The 24,948-nt window shown below is 43.6% G+C and overlaps 3 protein-coding genes across 3 annotated transcripts; 1 reads left to right on the forward strand and 2 right to left on the reverse strand.

Moving 5' to 3' along the window:
- Positions 1 to 47: 47 nt before the first annotated feature.
- LOC125767394 (possible lysine-specific histone demethylase 1) lies at positions 48 to 4,321 on the reverse strand. The gene is made up of 2 exons (XM_049433928.1): positions 1,943 to 4,321; positions 48 to 1,851 (listed from the first exon to the last, which is right to left on the reverse strand). Exons 1-2 carry the CDS (start codon positions 3,291 to 3,293, stop codon positions 584 to 586), a joined length of 2,619 nt encoding a protein of 872 aa, XP_049289885.1. The 5' UTR covers positions 3,294 to 4,321; the 3' UTR covers positions 48 to 583.
- Positions 4,322 to 4,619: 298 nt separating this feature from the next.
- On the forward strand, positions 4,620 to 11,461 carry LOC125767390 (uncharacterized). Its single transcript, XM_049433915.1, has 6 exons — positions 4,620 to 5,158; positions 5,236 to 7,415; positions 7,644 to 8,059; positions 8,160 to 8,438; positions 8,571 to 9,248; positions 9,719 to 11,461. Exons 1-6 carry the CDS (start codon positions 4,828 to 4,830, stop codon positions 9,819 to 9,821), a joined length of 3,987 nt encoding a protein of 1,328 aa, XP_049289872.1. The 5' UTR covers positions 4,620 to 4,827; the 3' UTR covers positions 9,822 to 11,461.
- Positions 11,462 to 11,564: 103 nt separating this feature from the next.
- LOC125767411 (uncharacterized) lies at positions 11,565 to 13,503 on the reverse strand. The gene is made up of 2 exons (XM_049433962.1): positions 13,026 to 13,503; positions 11,565 to 12,831 (listed from the first exon to the last, which is right to left on the reverse strand). Exons 1-2 carry the CDS (start codon positions 13,096 to 13,098, stop codon positions 11,834 to 11,836), a joined length of 1,071 nt encoding a protein of 356 aa, XP_049289919.1. The 5' UTR covers positions 13,099 to 13,503; the 3' UTR covers positions 11,565 to 11,833.
- Between the last annotated feature and the right edge of the window lie 11,445 nt (positions 13,504 to 24,948).

A 24,948-nucleotide genomic window follows, 5' to 3' on the forward strand; every position in this document is an offset into this window, starting at 1 on the left:
ATGTCTTCTACTCTGACCCGGAAAAAGGTATACAAGAACTAGTAGTGTTTTGTATGTATTTTACGACTCATTGATTTTTTTTATTTATCTACATTATTGAACATGGCAGACGGAAAAAAATGAACATAGTAATACCATTGTACTCCGGAGTGCACTGAAGAATGCGGGCACACATTACACACGCGAAAACACGCAAATGCACAACAAACACCAATCGGAGGTTTGTGATCATTTATCAATATTTGCTACATTATTAATTGCTGCTGTGTCAATGTCTACAATCGTTGAAGGACTTTGCGAGGACCCGTTAGAGGTGCTGCTGGAGCTGGGAATTGGAACACGAACCGTATGTGTGGTGGATGTGTACGCGTTTTGAGTGTGTGTATGTGTGTAAAATGTGAGTGTGTTTTGACGGTGCAGTGAGTAAAGAATATGAACGATCAACTTCCAAATACCCAACTCCACACCCTACACCCAACTCAGCGAACCCATCTCGGTTCAAAGGTCTTTTTTCGCTTCTATCCGTGTGTTTGTGTAGCTGTATTGCGTTTTGTGCGGCAAGAGAGTCCTACTGCAACGAGGATCACTTTTTCGTTTCTTCCTTGGGCGCTTCCGGGTAGCAGTTGGGAAACCCGAGATAGTAATCGGCAATTCGGCCCGCTTCGCGCAGTCCGCTCAGCAGCGCACCGTGCACCGTCGCCGGATAGTTGCGGATCGTATGCTCACCGGCAAAGAATAGCCGCGGAATGTCGATTGGACTGCCGTCGTCACCGCCATCGTCCTCGTTCTCGTTCTTTTCCCCGTTTTTGTCATGGCGTTGCTGTGGATTTTGTTGCGGTGCGGGTGGTTTGGTTGCCTGTGGTTCTCCATCCGGTGCCTTCGGTGTGACCGGTGCCGCCAGAAGATCGTAATCACTTCCGGATGAACCGACCGACACGAAGCTGTAGGACCCGCGTGCCCAAGGATCGGCACGCCATCGCGTGACGACCGTTTCCTTCGGCTGCGGGACGGCCGAATTGCCAAAGATACCCTTCAGGACGGCGATGCAGCGGCCCACGATCACGTCGTCCGATACGTTCTCCATGATGGCGGCCGATTGGCCCGCGACTAGAGCAAGCAGCACCGGCGACTGGGAGATGTTCCAGAAGAGGAACAGCTCGCCCCGGCTGGCCGTCGTGCTGCCCACGTGCCCGAACAGGTTCGTGTTCGGATCCCAGAAGATGCGGTCGAAACAGAGCACGACCTTGTTGAGGTTGCCGAAGCCCAGTCGCCGGATGGCGGACTGTTTCCATTCCGGCAGCGGCGGATCGAAGCGAACCGTGTTCAGCTGCTTCGACTCGTCAGCGATGGCAAGCTTCAGTATACCGAGGGTGAGCGTGCACAGGACCAGATCCGCCCGATAGCAGACGGATGAGTTGTTTGATTTGAGATCTGCCGTCACCTCAACACCGCCGGGCCGATACCGGATGCAGGTGACGGCCGTGTTAACTCGCACATCCAAGTTCTCGGTTAGCGCGATCGGTACGCACGAGTAACCGTTCTTAACCGTCGTGTGGCTACCGATGAACTCGAAATCATCGTCCTGGTCCCAGTGCTTCAGCGAAAGGTTACTGAGCGGTGTCGCATTCGCAAACTCTAGATTAGCAAAGTGCCAGTCCAGGATTTGTCGATCTTTGGAGGAAAGATACACCTCGGACACTTGTTCATTTTCTAGCTCGCGCACTTTCGTCTCCAGCTCGGTCTGATAGGTTTGTAACCGTTCGACCTCCTTCCAGGCCAGTTGCTCTTCCCGTGCGTTCACACGCAGCTGAAACTCATGCTCGTAATACTTCCCACTACCTGTGGAATCACCTGAAGAAAAGAATGAAACAAAGTTAGTTAACTTTTTTATCCAATGCTGTTTATTTGGCTAATCAACCACTCAAGTTGGCTGCGGAATTACCTCCTGTGGCATCGTGTGTTGCTCCTCCACTACCACCGCCTTCCTTGGTCGATGGTGGCGGTTTCGGTGGCTTTGTATCGATCAAATGCTGCGCTTTCATCTTCAAATCCTTTATCCGGGCCAGCGTTTCTACCAGTTGGTGTTGGTTCGTTAGCAATTTCTGCTGCCAACCAATGATCCCGGCAAGATGCTGGACTTGTTTCTCTTTCACGTGCTTCTCCTGCAGCTTGATGATCCACTCGAGCGCTTGTCCGAGCGAAACCGGATGATTGCCAGCGTAATTGAAATCTAGCTGATGCGAAAGGTAGCTGGTGGCTTCGAGCAATCGATTGAACTCCCGTTCCACCATATCATCCTTATGCTTCGGGACCGGCTTTCCCCCGGCACCATACAGCGGACAGGTGCTCTTTATCGGACACATCTCCATGCCGGTTTGTTTGCTCAAAATCGTTAGCGGGTTGCCCCAGATACCGGTCACTACCATCGCCCCGAGATCGGCCGTGTACGCATTCTTGCGGAAGGTCGCAATACGACCACCAACGCGATCGCGCGCCTCCAGTACGATCACATCGAACCCGAACTGCTGTAACTGTCGTGCGGCAGCAAGACCCGAAATGCCGGCCCCAATAACGATCACCTTAGCATGCTTTTTCACCGGAAGCGGTTTCAACCGTTCGAAGATTCCGAAATTAATAAAACCATGACGTTCGAGAAACGCGTGCACCTTCCGTACAAGCGTTGGGTCACTATCGAAAGGCGATTCCATCTTTTTCAAAGCGTTCTCAAACGTCAGCTGCACCGTCGGTTCCTCGATCCACATCTGCAGGATGCGGTTGCGTACGTTCAGAAACATGCGCTGCGTAACCAGCCCGTGCTTGATGATATGCGGAAAGCAGACGGCTTCTGCCGCGGTCATTTTATCCACCGGAAGTCTCGATTGAAAGGCTGCCCCTTCCAATCCCGTCATTAGCTCCTGATATGGGTTCGGATCCGGTCCGGTGGTAGATTTTTCTTCCGTTTCTCGTTTTTTCGATTTTGGAGTGGGAGGATCAGGCTTTGTTCCTCCTTCGCCCTTACGATCACCGGTACCGGATGGGTCGCCACTCTCGCAAGCACTGCCAGGACGCGTCGCGGTGTTTGTTTTCGCACCATTATCACCGTATCCCACCTTTACCTTTTTCCGTCGGCTCGTACGTCGTCCTTCGTCGGATTCGGACTTACTCGGACGCTTCACGGAAATGTCCGTCATTTCCACATCCGAATCGTCGCTTATTAGCGTTACCGTTTCGACTGCATCCATGGCCGTACCGGAATCGTCCCGTGTTTGTTCTGCAACTGTCGTACCGTTCATGTCCTAGTCCTAGGATTCGATCCACCACTTTCGCGCTATGGCACCATTTTTTGGACCTTATCACTAAAACACCCGGGATATGGGCTGTTCCTGCTTCCCTTTCCGTTTTCTTATACCTAATGTGTAACTCTTTTCTATAAGCAAAAGTTGCTTCTTAAATTATAAAGATTTCTTCGGCAGGTCACTGAAGGGTCATCAGGGAGGGAGAATAAAGCTTTTTTTCAATTTGATGCAAGCAGAAAAACTGTTTGTTCTCCTTTTTTCGGTTTGGAGTTGACAGCTGCCGATTTGTTTGGAAAAACACGCAACGCCCAATGCACACATTTGATAGCACTTCGGTTATAAGCTGCGGTTAGACGTGCACGAAAAATGTGAGACTATCTATTTTTCTAATAATAATAATAATTGGGCTAAAGTCTGAAACACGACCCCCCCACTCACGGTCACTCATCTGCGTGTCAATTTTTCGTACAGGGTGGTTCAGAGACTATGCAATGTGGCCTGAATTTGATTTTTTTTACAATTACTATTAAATTGTAAGGAGGTTTTCGCATAGTGAAAAGTGATTTATTCATCGAGGAACCAAGTTCCATACGCTGTTTGTGCAACCGTAAAATTTTCCTCATTTTTGGCCCAACTTTGCCCCATAGCTCCTCCGGTATCCAAGATATCGCCACACTTTCTTCTGGCCATGGCTAGATGGCACTTGTGGCTAGATTTCGTCCATGCACCACTAATCGCTACCATGTCTGTGGCCGGAGCTATTCGCGAAAGCTTCAACGGATCGCCAATCTTTGACCTGTGGTCGATAGATGGCACCAATTGCTACATTTTCTTCTTCGACGGCCATGCCCTCAGGTGTCTGTGTCTCGAAACATAATTAAAAAACACGCAACCGATTTCGAACCACCCTGCACGAAAAAAAGTCACTCAAATGAGTGCCCGTGAGTGGGGGGGGTCGTGTTTCAGACTTTAGCCAATAATTGTTATAATATTTGTCTTCATTACTTTATTATGTTTCGAGACAGTATTTTTTCCACTTGTGCTCAACGAATGAAGATCGAAAAAAATAGCGTAAAATAAGCTAACCAAGTTGTACTCCAAGTTCCACAGCAAAGAAATTGCAGTCTTTACAGGGTATGATTTTGAAGGACTTATTTACTTCATGCTGCTCAAACCCGATGCAGTTGAAGCATCCATCTCAGGTAAAAATCGCTACCATTCTTTCATTATGCGAATGGAATCAAAACCGAAATCAAGCAGTCATTTTGTAATCTACCAAACATCAAGTAGCGATGTCACACCTTGCTTCTATACATGTAGCGACCTTGCAAATCTTCCACTGCTAGGCAGCTGTCAGATGACTTTTTCGTCGTAGTTTACGCGAGAACAGCAAGTTATGAAATGGCAATTTGTTGCTGTGTTTTACAACGAGTTTATTGTGCGTGAAGCAAGTGTTTGGAGTATTTTAACAGAGTTTTAGGTACGATTGTCGATAGCATTAGATAGCAGCCCCGAATGCGCTCCGCCGTTCATGCCTACATCGTTGGTAGAGTGTACGCTTTTCCCATGCGCCATGGAGACTCCGGACGACGAGAAGCAACAATTGCCATCGCCAACAAGCGGTGACCTTCCGGAGGGTTTAGTATTTGTGAGCAGTGGCAGTGAAGGTCCGGACGAGGATGAGGACCATGAGGAGGGTGAAATACAGGACGAAGATGAGGAGGACGCGCAGCACCCTCAGGAGCTGGAGGACATCAGCTCGGAAGAGGAATCGACCATCCGTGAGCGCATGGCGGCTTTGGAAGCAATGGACAAGAAGGTTGGCATGATGAAGCGAAAATATGCAAACCACAGCAAATACGGTACGAATGGGGTGTTCTAGATATTTGGTACAGTTGCGATTGCTTACGTTGGGGATTTTTTTTTCTTCTACTCACAGACTACCTGGACTTCGAGGAGGTTATGAACGGAAAGGAAAATTATTATTACTACCCGCAACATCCGAACCCATTGTATCGAAGTCACAAGCCATACAAACCTTCGGCCACGAACAAAGAAGACAATCGCTACAGCGTGGGTAAACATGCGCGCACAGTTGCGACGAAACGGAGCGCTGATAAGGCAAAGGAAAAGAGCTCCAAAAGGTCGTCGCACCGTCGACACAAGCGTCGACGATATGCTTCTCGGTCTCCTACACCTTCCGAACGACGTGCACTGTCGACCGATTCCGAACCGGAGACGGTGGTGGATCGGGAATATCTGAAGATTGCTTGCGGCATTGGTAATGGAAAGAACCAACGCCTTTCTAGCAGTAGGAATCCGCTTAAAAAGAAGCTTTTCTTGCAAACATCTAAACGGAAAAGAAAAGCGGAAGGAAAACATAAACCTGTCGTGGAAATGTTGCAATCCGCTTCTTCAAGCAACTCCGACAATGATGCAATCGTGGTAGACGAAGAAGATGAGGAAGAGGAGGAAGAAGAGGAAGAGTTGCAGCTTCGTTTGCTGGCCCTCAGCACGAAACCGATCGTGCGGGAAGCGGGCCTCAGTGACATTATTTCAGAGTTTCAGATACCTTCACCACCGCCACCGCCAACAATAAACCTAGCGGAGGACAACATGTCCGATGCGGTGTCGGCAGAAGAGCATGAGCTGCGCCTGATCGCGCTAAAAACGGCCGTATTGAAGAAGCATGAATCGAGAAAAAAGCGCAAGGAACTGGACAATGAGCAACCGTACTCCCCGAGCGATGATATTGTTCTTTCCCCTGTACGGGAGATAGCTCCACTGTTTGATAATGAACTGTACAGCGATGGACGGGATTCGGTGGAGATGATCGAAGATGATGATGTGCAGATAGTGGAGCCACACTACGAACAAATCGATCTCGTCGATTCGGACGATAACGGGAACGATATGGAGATTAGTCCGCTTGGCAGTCCGATCGGTAGGGTGGACACTGAGCACGATATGGAGGAAAATTCACATCAACCCATCGATATGGATCTGGCAAGCAGCGACAGTATTAGCAGTGCTCCGTCTCCCGCGTATAGTGGTACTGCGATGGAGCAAAGACTGTTACTAGCGGGAACTGATTCTTGTGATTCGACACTGTTCCATCGAAGGGGTGAAATACTGCAGGAAAGTCCATCCGCAACGCCCGATTCAATGGAGGAAGCGGAAGCGGAAGCTTTAAGACATTTGCTACTAACAAAGATGCGTCAGAAACAAACCAAGAAGAAGGAAACGGTGGAACCAACTCAGGAGAAACTACCAGAGAATGATGAACAAACATCTTCCCTGGAGAATGAAACGATGGATACTGCCCCGAACGAAAGTATTCCTGTAGTGCAGGACGAGAAAGAGTTATCGCCGTGCGAAGAAGAACCTAATCAAGAATCGACTACCCTAGGCCCAACGACAAACACTTCTAATGTAATCACCGTTGTCGATCGGAAACCTCAACGAAAGCGAAGGAAGAAAACACTTTCGAGCAGTGCTAGTGTTCCAGTGGTGGAAGCAGAAAGTACCAAACCTTCTTCCCCGGCCACCAGTTTACCATCCGAGCCCCGTCCGCAGTTGACCAAAGCGTCTTCCATAGTGCACACGCAAAAGCTCGTCAACAATCCAAACAAATTAATCAACCTCAATCGCACTGCTGCACCATCGCCTCCGACGATCGTTGCGGGACCACGGACAGACTCGCCCAAGGAATTGACCATGGTTGAAACGTTTGTTTCGCGACCAGTTGCGAAGCTTGTCATACAGCTGGGGAATTCCGATTCCGATTCGGAAGTCGATTTCAGTACATCATCACCCGAGAAAGGTGATAAGGCGGATGATGGTTCGGTTTCGATATCAGTTGCCATTACGGCCGGAGCACCCGCAACGACGACGGTACGGTTTGAAGAACAGTTAGATAAATTTTTGAAAAGTGTCCGAAGTAAAAGTACAACCCTGACGACCAAGGACGATGGTACCAAAGAGCAGATGGAACATTCCGAGCGTGCCATTTCTTCCAGTGAGAAGAGCTTACCGTCTACCAAGCAGCAGCAGCAGCAACAGTTAAGGAATGCGGCGAAGAAACTTCCAACGAGTAGTAACTCCATGGCAACGCCGACGGTGAGATGATTGCATTTTATTTTATTTTAATTTGATTTTTGAGGGGTAATGAGCGTATAGTTCCTAATGCTATTTTGCTGTCAGTTGTCATTGTAATCATATATTAAGCTCCGGTGTAAACTATTCTTCCCTTTCGAGTCATTCAGTTTCAGCTATTTATTTATGTTGGTCAAAAGAACTTTCTTTCATGTTTTACTTCCTTGCATTAATGCACTACTCGCTCTGCAGGCTGTAAGACATCTATCAAAAGCGGCACAGATGGAGTATATGAGACTGGTCGCCCGCAAGGCACAACTAGAACGCTACAAACTTGCACGACAAAATTCGGCGCACAGTTCTAGCACCGTTTTAAAGGATAACGCAGTTCCTAAGCAAGACACCCGGCCCGCCAACAATGGTCCAGCTGTTGAGCAGAAATCGTTGGAACCAAAGCACGGGAAGAGTCCTGGACGACGGAAACAATCGTTTACTAGTGCTTCCCAACCTACAACGGTAGCTGCCGAATCACCAAGCGAAGAACAAGCGACCATTCAGGATCCGGTCGAAAGAAAGCTGCAACAAATACGCTCGAGTTTGCCGAACCTTTCGGAGGCATCCCGTAACCGATTGCTTCTCACCGCCGAAAAGCATCTCGAAAAGCACAGGTAATGCCACGAACGTGTTCCTTGTCATTATTCCCTGTACCTAGCGACGCCTGTTTCACCATATCCTTCCTCTTGTCATCCGGAAACGGTCAAACTTCAGCGGCAGCTTTTTAAGCGAGATGGAGCGCCATAATGCGACGATACTAGAAGCGCAGCAGGCACGGCGCGAACTGTACCATCTCGAGAATCGAATCGAGCTGCTCAAGGAAAAGCTGTCCCTGCTCGAGAATGTGTACGAGAAGCGACGCCATCGTTCGTTCGATACGTTCTCCAGCCTTCAAACGACGCGCAAGAAGATTCTTTTCAGCCGCAAACGGTCAGGTGAACTGGAACGAATGTGTAGCCAGATTGGGCGTTTCATAAAGGGGGAATCGTATCAGTAAGTTGGATTGGACAGTTTGTAGACAAAAAAAAAACAAGAGAAAAAAAACATACGAGGGAACTGAACTTTTTGGAACTGGGGTTACAAAATGGGATGGAATTTGGTCTTACTGCTAACACTCTCTTCCAGACTGCCAACATCGTCGAAGGGAGCCGTGGTGCAGCAGCAGTTGCGCATTTTGATAGCCGAAACGCAGCAATTGCGAATGATCCGCAAGCCTACGTTGCAAGAATTTAAGGAAGAGATGATTGCCAACCACAAGCGACGACTGGCGGACGCGGGTGATCCGGCCCCTTCGTGGAAGACGAGCACGTACGATAATGAGTGCGATGAAGGACGATCGATAGAGGTGGCAAACAACCGGGAAGATGAAACTGCCGCGGAGCCAGCGGAGATCAATCCTGCTGATTCGATTATTCCGGGTGAAGAACCATGCGATCCACCTTCGCAGACATTTTCTCCCGTCCGTGATGATGAATCATGTACAAAAGAGCCATTAGAACAAGCTGTGGAAGTAGAAGTGCCATCGAAGGATGAAGCGAACGATGAAAAGAGTGTAGAGGCTGCTGAACCAGTGGTTGAACAAAACACAACACAAGCAGATGCCGTTGCAGTTGAGACTATCGAAGAGGAAAAGGAGATGCTAAATGTTGAGGTATTACCGCAAGAGGAAAAGCCCGTCCCGTGCATTACACCGGATTTAAAGCCAAGCGAAGAAGACACTATGATAGAACACGAAGCAATCGTTCCTGGTGAAACGTTCCGAATTGAAAAGTATACGTCACCGCTGATGTCCTTGAAACAAGGGTAAGTTAATGTGCGATCTTGAGTGATCGGAACAAAGACAAACAACAACAAGAACGGTTCTATTTGATCAGCTACGATAAAATTAAATCAATGTCCCTTTTCCACACTTTTCCTTTCCTTTGTTCGTTTCCTATCATTCCTTGTGTGTGTTTGTGCGTGCTTTAATTCATCTTTATTTTGATTGTTTTTTTACACCTGTACGTATTCGAACCGTGGTTTTAAATGATTTTCTTTACGTAATGAGCCATTTCTTTTTCCCTTTTCAACGCGGTTCGATGTTTTGCTACACACTTTTTTTTCGAATTATTATAATTATTATTATACTATTAATCTTTCACCCATCATCGATGATGATACCGTTCCAAATGGTCAAATGATGGCCCAATATCACTCACCGTTCCCACGTACGTTGTTCCCCCCCCTTGCTCTCCCTTCCACAATTCTTTTTCTTTCTTCTTTACTTTCCACAGTGCACAGAACATTCCCACCGGTATCCTTTGTCCTTTTGAACTCGGAGGTCAATGCGTTGATCGGGACTGCAAGTATGAGCACTTTAGCCAACGTACGGCTTAAAGCCGCGATGCATATCGTTTAGGAGATGGTTTGCCGTGTTGCAAAAAAGGTGTGCCATCGCTGTTTTTTAGATTTCGTGCTGATTTTCTTCCTCTCTCGTTGCACACTATAGTGAAGCTAGCAGGTTAGTTTAGTTAGCCTGCTGCCTATCAATCATTCTGTGTAGGTTCACCTTACCTTTAAGTTATTGTTTAAAAGTGTGTTTTACATATGTTCGACAAGAAGGAATTCATCGCATGAAGCTTATACTCATCGGCAGTGGAACTCCCAAAGCTGCTGGGTACGAAGATGCAAAATGGTGGACACGATGCGACAATGTCCGGGCGTTTTGAAGTCGTTGTACTGGGTAAGTTTGTTAATCAGATATCCCTCCGATATTCTGTTTCGTTGTTCATTTTCAACCATCACCGGCTGGTGAAGCTAGTGAAGCTAGTGAAGCGATCGGGAAGCGTACGGTTTAGTGAGTGGATAAGTGGAAATCAGCTGTACCTCCCCAATGCTCTGGCTGTCTTCGGGTGTGTGCTACCGTGCCGGAGCACACTATTTGTAGCAATAGGAAGAGGTTATGTTTAGTGATGCAAAACAAAAAAAGTTCACCGAGTGCCACACAGATGTAGCGACGAGACGATGAAATGTTATCCAGTTCCTGCTCCTGCGGTTCGGATCGAGAGTGATTCGGCCATCGTCGAAGTTGGCGTTTGCCACACATCCTTCCGATGGTTGGTGAGCCGGTAATAAACATCCGGCAGCAGGGAAGAGTACAAACTTCCATCTGTATCACGAATGGTTAACTTAGTGTAGGTTCTCACTTACTACGAGCAGGTGTAGCGACCCAGCCTTCTGGTTTCAGAAAGCACACACGCACTCAGTGTGTGCTTACACTACATACGATCGAACCGGATGTGTGTTGATCTTGAAACGCATTTGAAACGGCGCGTGTTTCGAATGCAATGTTAAATTACTTTTATTACAAACTAATATTGGTTTTCTGTCGAAAAACTGTTTGTTTTTTAGATTGTTAGATACTTTTGTTTTTTTTTTCGTTTCTCTTTACTTTAAAACCAGTTCGAATTAAACATTTGAAAGCCTTTGAAAGCTTGAATTCACTTCTGCAAACTCAAACGTGTGTTTGTGCGTGCGTGTGTACTTGCTCATTTAATTTGTTTGTGTGCGTGTGTTCAATGAAACTGTTGTTTTATTAATTCACTGTTTTTTTTGCTCTTCTTCTATGTATCATTTACATAACTTTATATTAGAGCTCTTTCAAAAGTGAGCATTTCCTGTAGATCTATCGTTGACTATCACTTTTACACATGTTTTTGGGTCGTTGTGTTTCATACAAGCGCGTGTGTCGGAAGCGCTGCATAATGTACATAATCGAACTGTTGATAACTTTTGTTTTCTTCGTAAGCTACTCGATATACATTTTGATTTTTCGCCTTATTTAAGTGCTTGCGTGTAGTACCTTCGTTGATGGATGCTCTTCGATATTTCCTATCCGATCGTATTATGTATTGGGATAGTACAAAGTGATACTAGTGAAAAGTCGAACAAAACAGAACGAACTAAGTAGGAGAAGATGTATTTTTGAGACTGAAAGAAGAAAAAATAAATCATGTATCGAAGAAGAAGTAAAAATATATTGATTGTTATACCTAAATCATTGAAAAGTGGAATACAGATATTGAGAAAAGCATATTGCAATGGAATTAGCAAAAGATGTAAAATGAAAGGAAACGTTTAAAAGGAAACATTTTAATGCCTTTAATATTACTGTTAACACAGTTAAAATAAAATCAAAAAGTTTTAAAAAATATCGATCAAACCGATCGATACGATCATAGAAAATGTTCGAAATGTTTTAAATAAATAGCGCTTTCTGAAAGTTCCTTCAGTAATCATCCAGTAATCAGTGGCGGAATGGAATGGTGAAGCAAACCACGGTGCCACGGAGTTGGCAATTGCAGGAACAAACTTGAAAGTTTGCGCAAGCAGAAATTAATGAGTTCTTATCAAAATATTTGATTTATGAACTGAAGCGAAAGATAAAAAAAATGTAAACGAAGACTGAATGTGATCTTTGTGAGTGCATGGGAAAAGTGAGACACGACGTGCTTGCCTTTGCGCAGATTGATGAGTTTGTGGGGTTTGAAAGAGGAAAAAAATGAAAAAAAGCAATAGAACTGTACAAAAAAAAAGAAAAGGTAAAGCACGTCAGGCACAACGAAAAGTTGAAAGTAAGCAACAAAATGCGAAAGTACTAGTAAAAAGAAAAAGAAAACATACAGAGGGGATGTAAAGGGAGAGTAGAAAAGAAAACAACGAAGGAAACATTTGCCAACTGGAGAGAAAAAGAGAGTGGATAAAAGCTGTTCGGTAGTACAGAGGAGTCGTACTTTCACACACACCCGTAGCTTGCAGTAGTAGGCTGTGATGTACGCCGTTGTTAAAATGACGGGTAGAAAATGGAAAAGTTTTTCACCGTTGCCACTGGCCACTGGGCCGGGGAGATGTTTTTTTTCTTGTGCTAAACCGGAGCGTCGGACAACCAACCTGACCATGCCATTGCTGAATGGTCGTACGCGGGAAGAGGGACTGTTTTCGTTTCCTTCCCTTGTTCGGCGGGGGGGCAATAACAGAAAAATAAAACTTACCCGCAATGGTAAAGCGAACCATCCACAGATGGGAAGCGATCCCTTCAAGGCAGGGATGGTAGGGCGAGGAAACGGAAAATTAAAAGAGCTTCGGGTGCAAAAGTTTTGCCTTGGCAGTGGAAAAAATTTCTGTTTGAATTGATTTCGGTAAACAACAAATTTATTTACACCGGCCAATTTTGTGTGTTCACTCCCACCGCCATTGCTGGTTGCTTCGATCGCTCGACCAATTTTGTGTTTTTTTTTATTTGTCCTGCCAAGGTGCAAAGCGATGGTTGCTGCGAAACCGTCCTCATGGGTTGCTCCTTCGGTGGATCCTTCCGAAGGGCATTTTAGATGGAGCTGACATCTCATTGCTGTAAAGGATGGAAAAAAAAGAAAACGTTACCCAAAGGTTATTTTACAACGCATGGGGTCAAGAAGCAGCGGCAACCAGACAACCACGGCAAGTGGGAAGTTTTTGATGGGTGCATCCAACCGGAAACGGGCCACTGGCCGGTCGCGGTGGTGCGCACATGCAAAGATCGTTCGATTTTGTTTCCACCCTCACCTTGTGTCCGTCGTGTGTGCCTTGTGCGTCTGCTAGTGACGGTTTCGGGGTTGTTTTTTGGTGGCGGTGGCATCAAAATGGACGACAAGCTTTAAACTTTTCGCCTCCATTCTTCTACTACAAAACACTCGTCGAACGGCGGCAGTAAGCGGTAAGGACAAGGAGCCGGTGGCGAAAAATTTTAGTTCCCTTCCTAATCAGCGGTGCATAACAGTAAAATTCTTGGAGCAAAAGTTTTTTTTTGAGAAATCAGCTTCAGAAATCAGTTGAGTTTTCCATTGAAGTGTTTCGAAGCGTGAAGAGCGTTGTTTACGAATTCGCGGGAAATCGTTTGATTGATATGCAAACTGAAGGTTAATGTTTGTGTCTTGGGCAGAAGGTGTTGTGCTTGAGGTAAGCGATAATTGTGCGCAAAGATTCGTTCTGATGAAGACAAATTAAGCTGTTTTATGTTTTTGTAGTATTTTCGGTATTGTACCCAACAAAACTCCAAAAAGGTTTGTTAGAGTATTCGCACCATTTTATTGAGTAGGTGATCTTCAACATTATTGCGTTTATAAGAGTTCCACCTAGTCTCTTGTTTACTCATGTTACGTTAATGTTACAACGACCGCTGCTAAATGGTTCAAATATTGAAGGTTACAGGATAACGCCTAAATGTATGCAATTCGCATAACAAACTAAATGTTTAAGCTTCGTTTTCATCAAGAATCATTTTCCTGAAGTCTAACGTTTTTTTATCCCAGTCTAAGCAGTCAGGGAAAGTTTTTCATGCACAAAGCCACGTAACCATGGCTCCCATCGCGTGTTTGTCGATCACTTATCCCGCGTCCAGGAATCATCGTTGTACTGATTTGAATAATTCGATTCAGAGCCACAAACTACCATCCCTACCGGGATCGGGCTTCCGGGGGCTCCATTTCTATCGGTTAAACGCATGACTTCAGGGCGGAGTCCCTCTCTGCTAACGGTTTGTTTTGATTGTAATCAAAAATTAAAATTTTCTTCTCCTTAGCATCTCGACGCCCCTTCTTCGGACGAGTGAAACGATTTTCTGGGTAAAACTAAAGCCCACAAGATACGCATACAAGTGGCAACCGTTGATTCTGTCCAATCAGTGAACTCGTCTATATTTCGTGTGCCAGTTAGCTATCAACCGAAACAGCCATACCGCTCAAGTGATGATGGCGTGTTTTGCGTCCATCGTTAAACGATTTCATGCGATTGCTTTACTATGTAGTACGCGTATTGACATGTCCAGTGTTTTTTTGTTTTGCTGCTGCTGTTGTTCACCTGACCATTTCGTCAAAACATTCTTTTCGTTAATTTGCTTAGCTTATCTTTTCAACTTGGAGCTTAGAATGGAATGGATGGACCCATCGATGCACCTGTCTCTCGAGATAATAATGAAATAAACAAATCAAAAATCTTAAATGCAAATTATCCACTCAGCGGTACACGCCATTGGGGCCCCGGGGAGGGGGGGTGGACCACGGATGGTAGAGAAAAGTAAATCTCAGCAAGCAAGCAAACGATTGCTTCGTAATTCTTCTGCCCAACCGTTGCCAACAGCAACGCGAGGCTGTTTTATGATTCATGTTGTTTAAGTCCACGAATTAAAGTGGCTTAAAGTTGGTGTATAGTAAGATATATAATTTTTAAGATTAATTCACCTCGATCAAGAGGAGGACATTTTACCTTTGGTGAGGTACCTTCATTTGAGTTCAATTGAAATTATTAAAAGAATACTTTTTCTGGTAGTAGATGAATTTTGTTAAAAACAAATGTACAGCCTATGGAACACTCCACACCTGGGTGCTTGTAAGCGTGCAGCTTCCGGGAGTTTTCGATGGCATTATCGTTCCAAACGCTGACCGATCCACCCGATCCACCAGGCCAGGCGAAGGATAATAATGATGGCATTATTTGTTCGACATTTTGTTTTCTTCTTTGTCGTCAGTTTTGTCTATTTATTTTTGCACTGAAACAGAGACTTTCGAGTGGGGACAAGCCAAAAAAAAAAGAAAGGAAAGAAAAGAATCCGATCATAAAAGCAAATGGAACATTAAAAGCGGCATCATATGACCGGTGCTGCGGATAGGAAAATTACAAAAATTAGTCCACAGCGCGCGCACTGGCGAGAAGTGGCTCAGCTGGCAAGAGACCGGCATCATTTCGGTTCCATTATCGTTTTAACTCGCCCTCGCCAGCAGTCGGGGCGAGTTTTATTTTATTCTTTTTTTTTCGAGCGGCTGATCTCACGTGCTGCGTGCGCTTTCACTACTACGGGAAATGGGAAGGAGTTTCGGAAGAACGGACAAGCCGCGTGGCTCCTCGCGAATGGTTGGTTTTCCCGCGCAACAGAAGGGAGCAAAAAAAAGATTCCACCATTAACGTTGGAAAGTGTGTGGGTGTGTGTGCGTGTGTGTTTGTATGGAAATTGGTAAAGTGAAAATTTTTGGTAATAAAAACATCCTTTCTTAAAATTTGTTACAACCATTAAAAAAAGCTGCTGACCGTGCATTAAAGGGCTTTTAGTTGGGAGTGATAAAAATGGAAATGTTCGATGCTGGTTGCAAAGTTAGCAAAAGGTTTTTTTTTGTACGAGATGTGTGGTTCTGTCTTTTCATGAATTTATGACCACTTTATAAATGGCAAATTGTAGCAAAATCGATTAAACATGTTAAAATGTTCAACTTAAAACCAATTTTTCTTATAAATTAATAGTCAAAGGATGGATTAATTAGTAAAATTAAAAAAAGAAAGGAAAAGTAACAAATTTTCCACAAAAAATATACTATCGTACTAAGTTACGATAGAATTTAGCATGTAATTAGTACATCCCCAATATCGAATGGAACCGTTTCCCGTTGTTTTTTTTCTTCTTCATTTAAAACTCATTCCAATTCGGCCTACTTTGGTTTAATTTCAACTGCTGTCTTCCTTTGTGCAACCTTAGTATATACACCGTTGCCAACCAGCCTACTGCGTGCAACGCTCCCCCCATCCCCCCAAAAACCCCACCTGCATTATGTATTTATCCTTTTTCCCCTTAATGCACACTGAACGCCGTGGGGCACAGAACGCATCCAAGCAACCAAGGAGCAAATCTTTACGTTTCGTCTTAAACCCATCGGATATCAAGCGGATACTGAAACGAGCCGCATCCGTCGGGGGCAAAACGCGCGAAATGCGAATGAATAAAAATCCCATTTTTTTAACCTCGACCGACCGGGTTTTTATTTACTTTGGGATTAAAAAATTATAAAATTACGCAAAAAAACGCAGCAGTGTGGCGTGGGGGTGGTCGCGCAATACCCTCTAGTCGCCCCTTGTAACGGGGTTGACCTTTTTCTGGTCCCTTTTTGAAATGTAAAGTGTGTATGAGTGTGAGTTTTTTTGTTTGGTCTTCTGAAGGATACTTAGAAGTAGCAAATAAAAAGAGCAAAGTGATAAGAAAATGCTCGCTTGCAAGAGTTTTCGTTAACTTTTTTTTGCTGTAGTTGTAATGAGTGTGTTTGTGTGGAATTCGCTTGGGAGGAGCCTGGGAGGGCCGCGGCAAAAAGGGAGGATTCAATAATTTATGTCATCTCGGCTAATGCTTAGGTCGCCATGAAATCTTTTTTTCTCGTTTTTTTTCTGTGTTTAATTCCGAAAAGCTTCTCGAACCTTTAGCCTTCCGCAAAATCAAAGGGGACAACAGCAAACCAGCGACTGATGAAAAATCTTCAAATTTATTACACCGCGTGCCGCGTGGGTCCCTATTGTCGCCGGTGTGGCAACGACGTTCCCGTTACGGCACATTTCCCGTTCGCGATTCATTAAATGGTGGCCATCGCTGGGAGTGGCCGCAAGTGAACTTTAGCGGTTTGCGGTGACATTTTTCTTATGGTGGGCCGTTCTGTCGCACGGTGTTTGTCACCGTTTGGTAGGCTAGACCGATAAAATGGTTTAAAGATCTTACTTCGCACCCGATGCGTACCCGATTTGTAGGCCAACATCGCCCGATCGGTGTCGGTTGTCGATCGAAAGGGAGGATTTTTTGTTTTGTATTGGGTGTACAAAAATAAGTACAATTTATCCAGTAAAAATGTTTAAAAAAAATTATTCAAAGAACTGTCCAACAACTCCTGATTGGATTCCATTTTCTAACGAATTAGCTTGGTTTGAAACCGTTCCCCACTGATCGGCTGACCACAAGGTAGTAGCTCGTAATATATGACACGTTTTTGATCCCACCATGGCTTTCTGTGAGTGAATATCATTTATACCTAGTTTTAAACAGTTTTTACATTTTTGCTGTGCTAAATGCCAGAAACTTTCTTATAAACCCAATGTTAACAGTAGCATTGGTTTTAACCAATCGCTAGTCGGTCACCACTTAATTTCACGCTACATTTGCTGCTGAGGCTATTGCGAGAAGAAGAAGCTTGATGAAGGAGAAAGCTACTTACAACAAATTTTAAGGTTCATTTTTTACTTGTTTTGTAAGAAAAGAAAGGCGAATCGATAGCTTAGTAAACAAACGTACAGCAAAAGAATTTTAAATAACTATTAAAGATGATTTCTTGATAGTAAAATATAATAAAAAATTAGATTTGTTTATAATAAATTATCCAAAATTTAAATCACTCTTACTTACAATCCGCGTTAGCTCAGCTTTCGATCGTTATTCTGTTCTGCATGCAACAAATCTTTTAAATAGCTTCCCTTACTCTCCGTATTACGGGCCCAAATTTAACCATTATCCAGCGAAAGATATGCTCAGGTGGCTTTTGGTCTTTTTAAATGAGAACTCATTCACCGAAAGGCTTTCTGGTGTTGCCCACTTTTTTTCTCTTCATCGCCAAAGCTGCCATGCTGCAAAACATCCTTTCTCTCAGTACATAGCACCCGGGAGGGCCAGACGAAACCGTGAAGGGGAAGGAAAAGAAACGGGAAAGCAAGGGAACGATTTTCATTTCATTTTAATACCAAATTGCTATCTCTCGCTCACACCAAACCGAAAAAAGGAAGCCCCGTTGGCGCGGAACTCTCTGTGTGTGTATGTACGCGTCCAACCCCACCATCCCACCAAGGTTCGCATGACAAAAAAAAAAGGGAGAAAGGGAGGCCTGATAAATTAGGGGTAGATTTTCCTGCCGCCCTGACAACTTTCACTCGCCAGTTCGCGAAACCGTCCCATTTCAAAGAAGCGAAGCCTTTCAGCCATTTTTGGGCTTTCATTTTAGAGGGCCCGTTGTTAGTTCCTGTTCCTTCCGCGAGCTCACCCACCCACACACTGCCCATCCTGTCATTTGGGGCGCCCGCTTTTAAGCACTCTCACTTAAAAACTCTCCATGGCCGGCGGGACATTAAAACCGAAGCGCCAAATGCTGCTGCCATTGAACTGGGGGAAGATAAAAAGAGAGAGAGCGATAGAGAGAATGAAGTAAAAAAGGCGACACAGAAACAAACGATGCGCAGAAGAAGGTGGAAAAAAGGGGAGAATCTAAATGGTGGGGAGGAGCGGATGTGGGGGGTAGGGTGAAGGGTGGACATCGCAACGTCGGAAAAGTGTTGCCCTTGTATTGGTGCGTGTGTCGGCGATTAAATGGCAAACTGGGCCTCCGGCAGTAGGTAGGAAAGTGGCAAATTTTCCAAAGAACCGAAACGATGGTGGGAAGTGTGGTGGTGGTGGGGTGAAATGGAAGGGGCAAAGCAAAAAAGGATAACAACCGGAAGGGACGATGGAATCGAAAGTAAGCGTAAGAGATGCTGCGAAGGAAAGGACACTAGCGATGAAGAGGGAGGCAAATGGAACGAAGGGAGGGAACGTGAAAAATAATTTCCAGAATATTTAACCGTGAGGGGGTTGATTTTTTGTACTTTACGCCTTGTACTGTCTTTTAACCCCCCAAACCCCACACACACTCGTTTACTTTCTCCCCATTTCGCTTTTTTCTTGCTGTGGTGTTTTGAGTTCTTTTTTTTTAATTTTTCACTTCTAGAAGGCTACCGTGTACCTAGTGTCTCTTACACAGTGTTTTTTTTTCTTGCTACTGCTTATCTTTGGCCCTGTGTTAGTGTTGTTGTCTTTTGCTTCAGGACTCTTCATCAGGAGATGGGACGGCTTTTTTTCTGTTACTTTCTTTTTGGTTTGTTGGATCGTATCCTTCTTTCTAAGAGTTGTTGCCTTTGGCTTAAATAAAAAATACTGGGAAAAGAAGCGCCCGGCAACAGGATTTTTTGGGCAGAACTGATCGAAAGGATCCCGAGGATGCGGGCGAAGGGAACACAGTACGCTGAGAAACAGCAGAGAATGGGGTGGAAATGAAATTTGCATTTTAAAGGAAAGTTTTCGAGTATTTGGCTGTACCCGCTGTACCGGCGAGCGGTTAAGGTCGAAGAGTTGCCGCTAAGATAGCATAAATTTACGTTCATTTTTAATGACGGTAGTTTGTTTGGAAGGATTTTTGGTCTGAGGGCGAAGTGCTGAATCTGAAGAAAAAGAGAGAGAGAGAAGAACGCTAACGCGCCAAGCCCGATTGAAGCAGGCTGTCGAAGATGGATAAAAAAGGGCAAAATTAATAAGGGGGCAAACCAACAACAGCAAAAAAATGTAACACTCTGAACGGAATGACAATCAAAGTAGACAAAACACTACAGGACAACGGGGCCCAGTTGGGGAAGAAGAAAGAAAAAAAAACCTTATCCCTCACTGGAAAAGTTGAAAAAGTTAGATGAAAAAAAAAGAAGACAACAACCTGCCAGTTCTTTCAAGTAGAAATACTGCAGATGGAAATGTCTTTAATTAATGTTGGAATGTTTATTGCCACTTGCTTTAATTGATTGTAATTAACTTTTGAATAATTCTTTTCTTCGCGCAATCGCGTAAGCAAAAGGGGGAAAGAATGGCAAAAAAACATTCCACAGCAAAAAAACAACAACGAAGAATAGCCAAAGGGATACAGCTTGCGGGATGATTTATTTGCAACGAATTATGAATTTTAATCTATTTTTTTTATCAATGCGAAATGGGAAACTGGTACAATAAAATGTATCTGTTTCTGTTTTATGGTTAGTGGGAAAGTGTGTAATCTTAAACACATGTTTATTTCTTCATTGAAATGTGGTTAAATGTTAAGTAACTATAAATGGCGCATTTTGGCGAAAATAAAAATTTAAATTTTGCTGTGCCAATTGCATAACTTTAGGCGTTTTTTAAGCGGATTAGAAAATAAAACTTGATCTTAAAAACGGAAGGCTTAATCTTGAGAGTTAGTTGGACGTTGGAATGCTAGCTGGACAATAGCAGGAATTCATGAAAGAGTTGAAATGATGAGAATAATGGTGATGATGGACGTTTGTAACTGAATATCTTGATCGTCAAGCTCTTGTAAATCGCTACCATCAATTCGTCTTCTGAAAAATTAATATAGAAACCATTGGACACCGTGTGGGATATCGTACGATAAAAGATGATAAAACAGAATTACTTACATCACTTGTAATTATATATTCGTGTCGGTAAAAACATCTGCTACCAAAAGGACACTCGTTTTTGCCTGGCTGGAAGTGTTTACAGGTAATCTTTTTGCAGCCTTTTTTAAAGTCAGTTATTAGCTTCGCTTTCGCTGCGTATTTCTCCACCCATACAAAGCTCGGACAAACGAAGTTGGAAATTTTACGACACACCGGACAACCGTTACGAATGTTTATGGGGATGCCTTCCGCCTTACGCCAATTGCGTATACATTTGATGCAAAATACATGCGGACATTTCGGCAATATGCCAAAGCGCTGCTCGCGGGTACGTTTGTTCAACACGAGTTCTATGCAGATGTTGCACATCTTGTCATACGACTGTTGCAGCGCGTTTGCATACTGTGACTCGGCGATGTGCGCCTTGGTACATTGAATGGCGTGGGATCGTTGTTCCTCACTGTCACCCGGAACTAGACAATATTTATGGCATATATCACACAGCTCCTTGTGTACGTTACACTCGGCAAAAGGGCAATTTTTGTCGGTGTACCTGCAGGGAAGCAAATGAACTTCTTCTTGATCCAGTTCTTCATCAGAGTCTGTGTCATTGGATACACTGACGGACGAAACTGAGGATCGGTCGTCTATGGCATCGTCTTCATGGTGCTCCTCGTCTTCCGCGTCGTTTAACTCTTCTTCTGCTTCCGTATTCATCTTAATCTCTTCTTCAAGAATTCGCTGATCGGATTGATGGGGTACGGGAGGAAGGGAATCGATCATGAAGGAGAGTTCGAACACTGGCGAGTTTGTGTCTGGCATCTTCTTTTCCGTTTCATTGCTGTTTTTCCCAACATTGCCGATGATGTCTAGCGTTTCGGTCACATTCGAAGTCACAGGTTGATGGGAAGAACAGGCGAATAAGCACGTATCATTCAAACACTGTTTACTCTCGATCTTTTCGTTGGCTCCAGTATCTGATGCTGAAGCTGGCACGTTCCAGTTCTCCATTGTGGAGTCAAAGAGTTTGATTTACTGAAACACGCACGACTATTCCGGCGCTAGATGTGATACCTATACCCAGAAACACAAACACAAATACACAAGGGCACCTATACACAGATACTTCCACGTGACTTACCGATTGAATGTGACTTCTGACTAGAAGTTTCTCGCTTTTTTTAGCGTAAAGGATGTAAAATTGCCAAAGATCTTTACATTTGCGTGAAGAGTTAACACGTGCAGATTGTCAGAGAAGCAGGCGCGCGCGCGTCAAAATATAATGTAACTGTGAAGCGATTTTATTCACTTCATCGGAATCTGGCTCAATTTTTACACACAGCCGGACGAAAACAGATGAACTAAAAATTTGCTTGAGAAAGATGTCAAATTCTAGTCTCGCGGGTTGAATTGCAAAAGCAGGTACGATCATGCAGGAGGGTCGTAAGATGACAACTGGAGTAATCGCGACGATTTATTTTTGGGGATTTGCTGGTTCATCGTGGACTTTTAAGATAAACCAGCTTATTTTATTGAAACGATATTATACAGATTACTAAATTGAATCCTCTGCAAAAAATTAGTATGCTCTGCGAGTATAAAATGTAAACAAACGACTTCTTTAGTTGTCAAACTGACATTTATGCGACTGACATTTATTTTGAATGTCTTTGAAAGCCGTTATAAAAGGAGATGCGTGCGCTATTTTCGAGTTACATTTTTTTACATCTTTACATCTTTTGTAGCAAGATATTTCGATTTTCTTTCTTTTTTATATGAAGGTACTTTAAAAAACAAGATGAATTTGATGGAGTTCTCTTTTCTGGGTGGTCCAAAAGATTTCCTGTAGACGTGGGAAGCCGCATGAAGGCAACTACTTCCGTTTTTTTTCATTTCAAACGCTGTCTTGTGCATGTTTTACTTGGTTGAAGGGAAATTGGATTCCCACCGAGTGGTTTTCCTTTCCAGTGTCCGTTAGAGTACGTGCGTACTCCCCGATGTTCTGGCAGAAGGGTGATTTTACGACCTAACGAAAAGCATAGGCAAACAGGACACGCTAACAAATAACCGCATTGGTCAATTGCTTGCGTATCATCAAAGTAGCACATGGCGCAGTTTGAAATACTTAAGAAACTTTTAATAATAATGAGTGCTTTGTCCAATAGTAGGTGAAAAATAAAGTTGAAAATGGAAGTGAGAAGCTAATTTAATGTTATTAAACACAGTTTTACTTAAGTGCCTTATTCTTTATAGAAGAGTTAGAGACGGAATTTTGAGTATGAGTACACCCAGTGTATATGGGAACTCTCAAACACTGGCCATTCTGGGGAGTTTCTACATTATCTTTTCCAACCCAAGCTATAATTTGAACAGACTTTCCATACTTCTCGGACGTCACAGATTGAGTGGCGCTCACCTGAACAAGAAAAAGTGTCTTTTGTTCTCAAAATATTAGAATAAGGAATAAGAAATTTTATTGCATTTCTTCGAGGTTATATTCTATATAAAGAGCCTTTGTATTTAAGTCATCAACGGAGTGTAAAATTGAAATTTAGCAAATATATTAAAAAAAAATACTTTGCTATCAATTAAGTGATCTAGTAAAACTAAAGTATGATTGTTTTAATGAAAATCTAAGCAAAAAACATTCAAATTCAGACACACATTCAACTTTTTTCCAGTAGACTAAACTTATCAAACTCGAAGTAAATGTTTTCCCTCGAATCATATTAGCGCGCCAGGAAGTGTACTAAATTTCAAATTGACAGCCCACTTCGTTTGAGGTACAAATTCACTGTGACATAATTATGAAAATGTTTAATTCATCGTCGAACCACCATTCCACGGGGTCACGTTCCGCATGTCAAGATGGTTGGTATTTTAATCGTGTCCCTTCCGTCCTATTACAGCCCCGTTTGCCGACATTGCATAAGGACCATTTTAGAACCAAATTTGCACCACTAGGATGAAATTATTTATTCGAAATTAATAAAATTCATTGCCTGGCCACACCAATCTGTTTCGCCGACGATCATCCGACGCGGTGGGTGGCGGAGTGTTAATTATCATCCCATTAAACCGTCGAACGCAATTTGGGCCATCCACCATTGGACGCGCCAACGTGCGTAAGATAATGAATATGCAGCATTCCGATCGAAAACATTACAGCGAAAGGTAAAAGTGGGCATTTGTTTGTACTTTTCTAAATTCCGTTTTTTTCTGTTTCAGGAAAACATGTTTATGAAATATCGAAAAACATTCTCTAAACGAAACCGTTAGCCACGGTTGGGTGTTTGTGTTCGCCAATGTCTGAACAATTATAGCGCCAGGCTGTGAAGGTACTTGTCATGAGTATAGGAAGTAAAAAAAAGGTATGTAAATTATGTTTTTGTTTTGTTTATTAATTTCCCATCACTTTTAAACATTGCACGTAGCGTTCTGCCTGTCGTCCACCAGAGCCAGACGTAATTTTATTTGTCCGCAGTTTGGATTTTTGAATATGGAGAGGAAGATAAAATTTGCGGACAGGAAATGTGTTTATTTCGGTTTATTTTCCCAACCTTTTTAATGATGTTGGATATTGGTGATGTGGTATGAGATTGAGAGAAAGAAAAAAACGTTAAACAATTTTTAATGAGTTCCATCCGAAACGATCCTTCTGATCGGGACGGTTTGATAATGGGAGTGTTGGAATTGTTGGCAGAAATGGAATTGCCCGTTGGAATGGTAAATTGGTGTCAATCAATTGGAAGTTATTAACAAATTTTCCCACGTTTTTTCTTTCTTTTCTGTGATATGAATACAAAGTTCGGAAGTGATAGTGATTAATGTCTCCCACCCAAAGCACTTGTTTTAGCAAGAATATTTTCCTTTGATGATTTTGTCATTAGATAGCATTCAAAAATGGACTTCAAGGATTTTCAATGACTTCCTTTATTGAACAGAAAATACTAAATTGAATTTATGGTTACGAAGTTTGTTAGTTTTTTTCTCGTGTCACACGTCCAGAAAATATGGATGCAAAATGAAATTCGGATCGTTGTCCGTTCCGCAATGCTGCCAACACAATTAACCTTAAGTAGACTTAAGCCAAGTCCTCTGACGTGAGGATATGCAAACTACCGGCAACAATTCGCACCAACGACAACATTCCGTTCTCAAAAAAACCTAAGAAGAGGTACGTAAATAAATTCGTAAACGGAACGGTAAACCACACTATAATGTGCCACTTGATGCTTATCGTTTGGCACCGATCAACTGACCGTAATGTTTCCGGTGCTGGGGAAAGCTAAGCCAGGCAAAAAGGGATTCGTTGCCGCTTGACAAACAGATGTTTGCATGAACAGGCGGCTAAATCACTGAATCGATTGTCATCAAATCAAAACGAAATCAAATTCAATTTTTCTCCTGACATACAAGGAGAGTCATCCTCTTGATCCTTGTTGTCCTTGTTTCGTTG

This window comes from Anopheles funestus, chromosome 3RL (assembly GCF_943734845.2).
Source record: "Anopheles funestus chromosome 3RL, idAnoFuneDA-416_04, whole genome shotgun sequence".
Lineage (NCBI taxonomy): Eukaryota > Metazoa > Arthropoda > Insecta > Diptera > Culicidae > Anopheles > Anopheles funestus.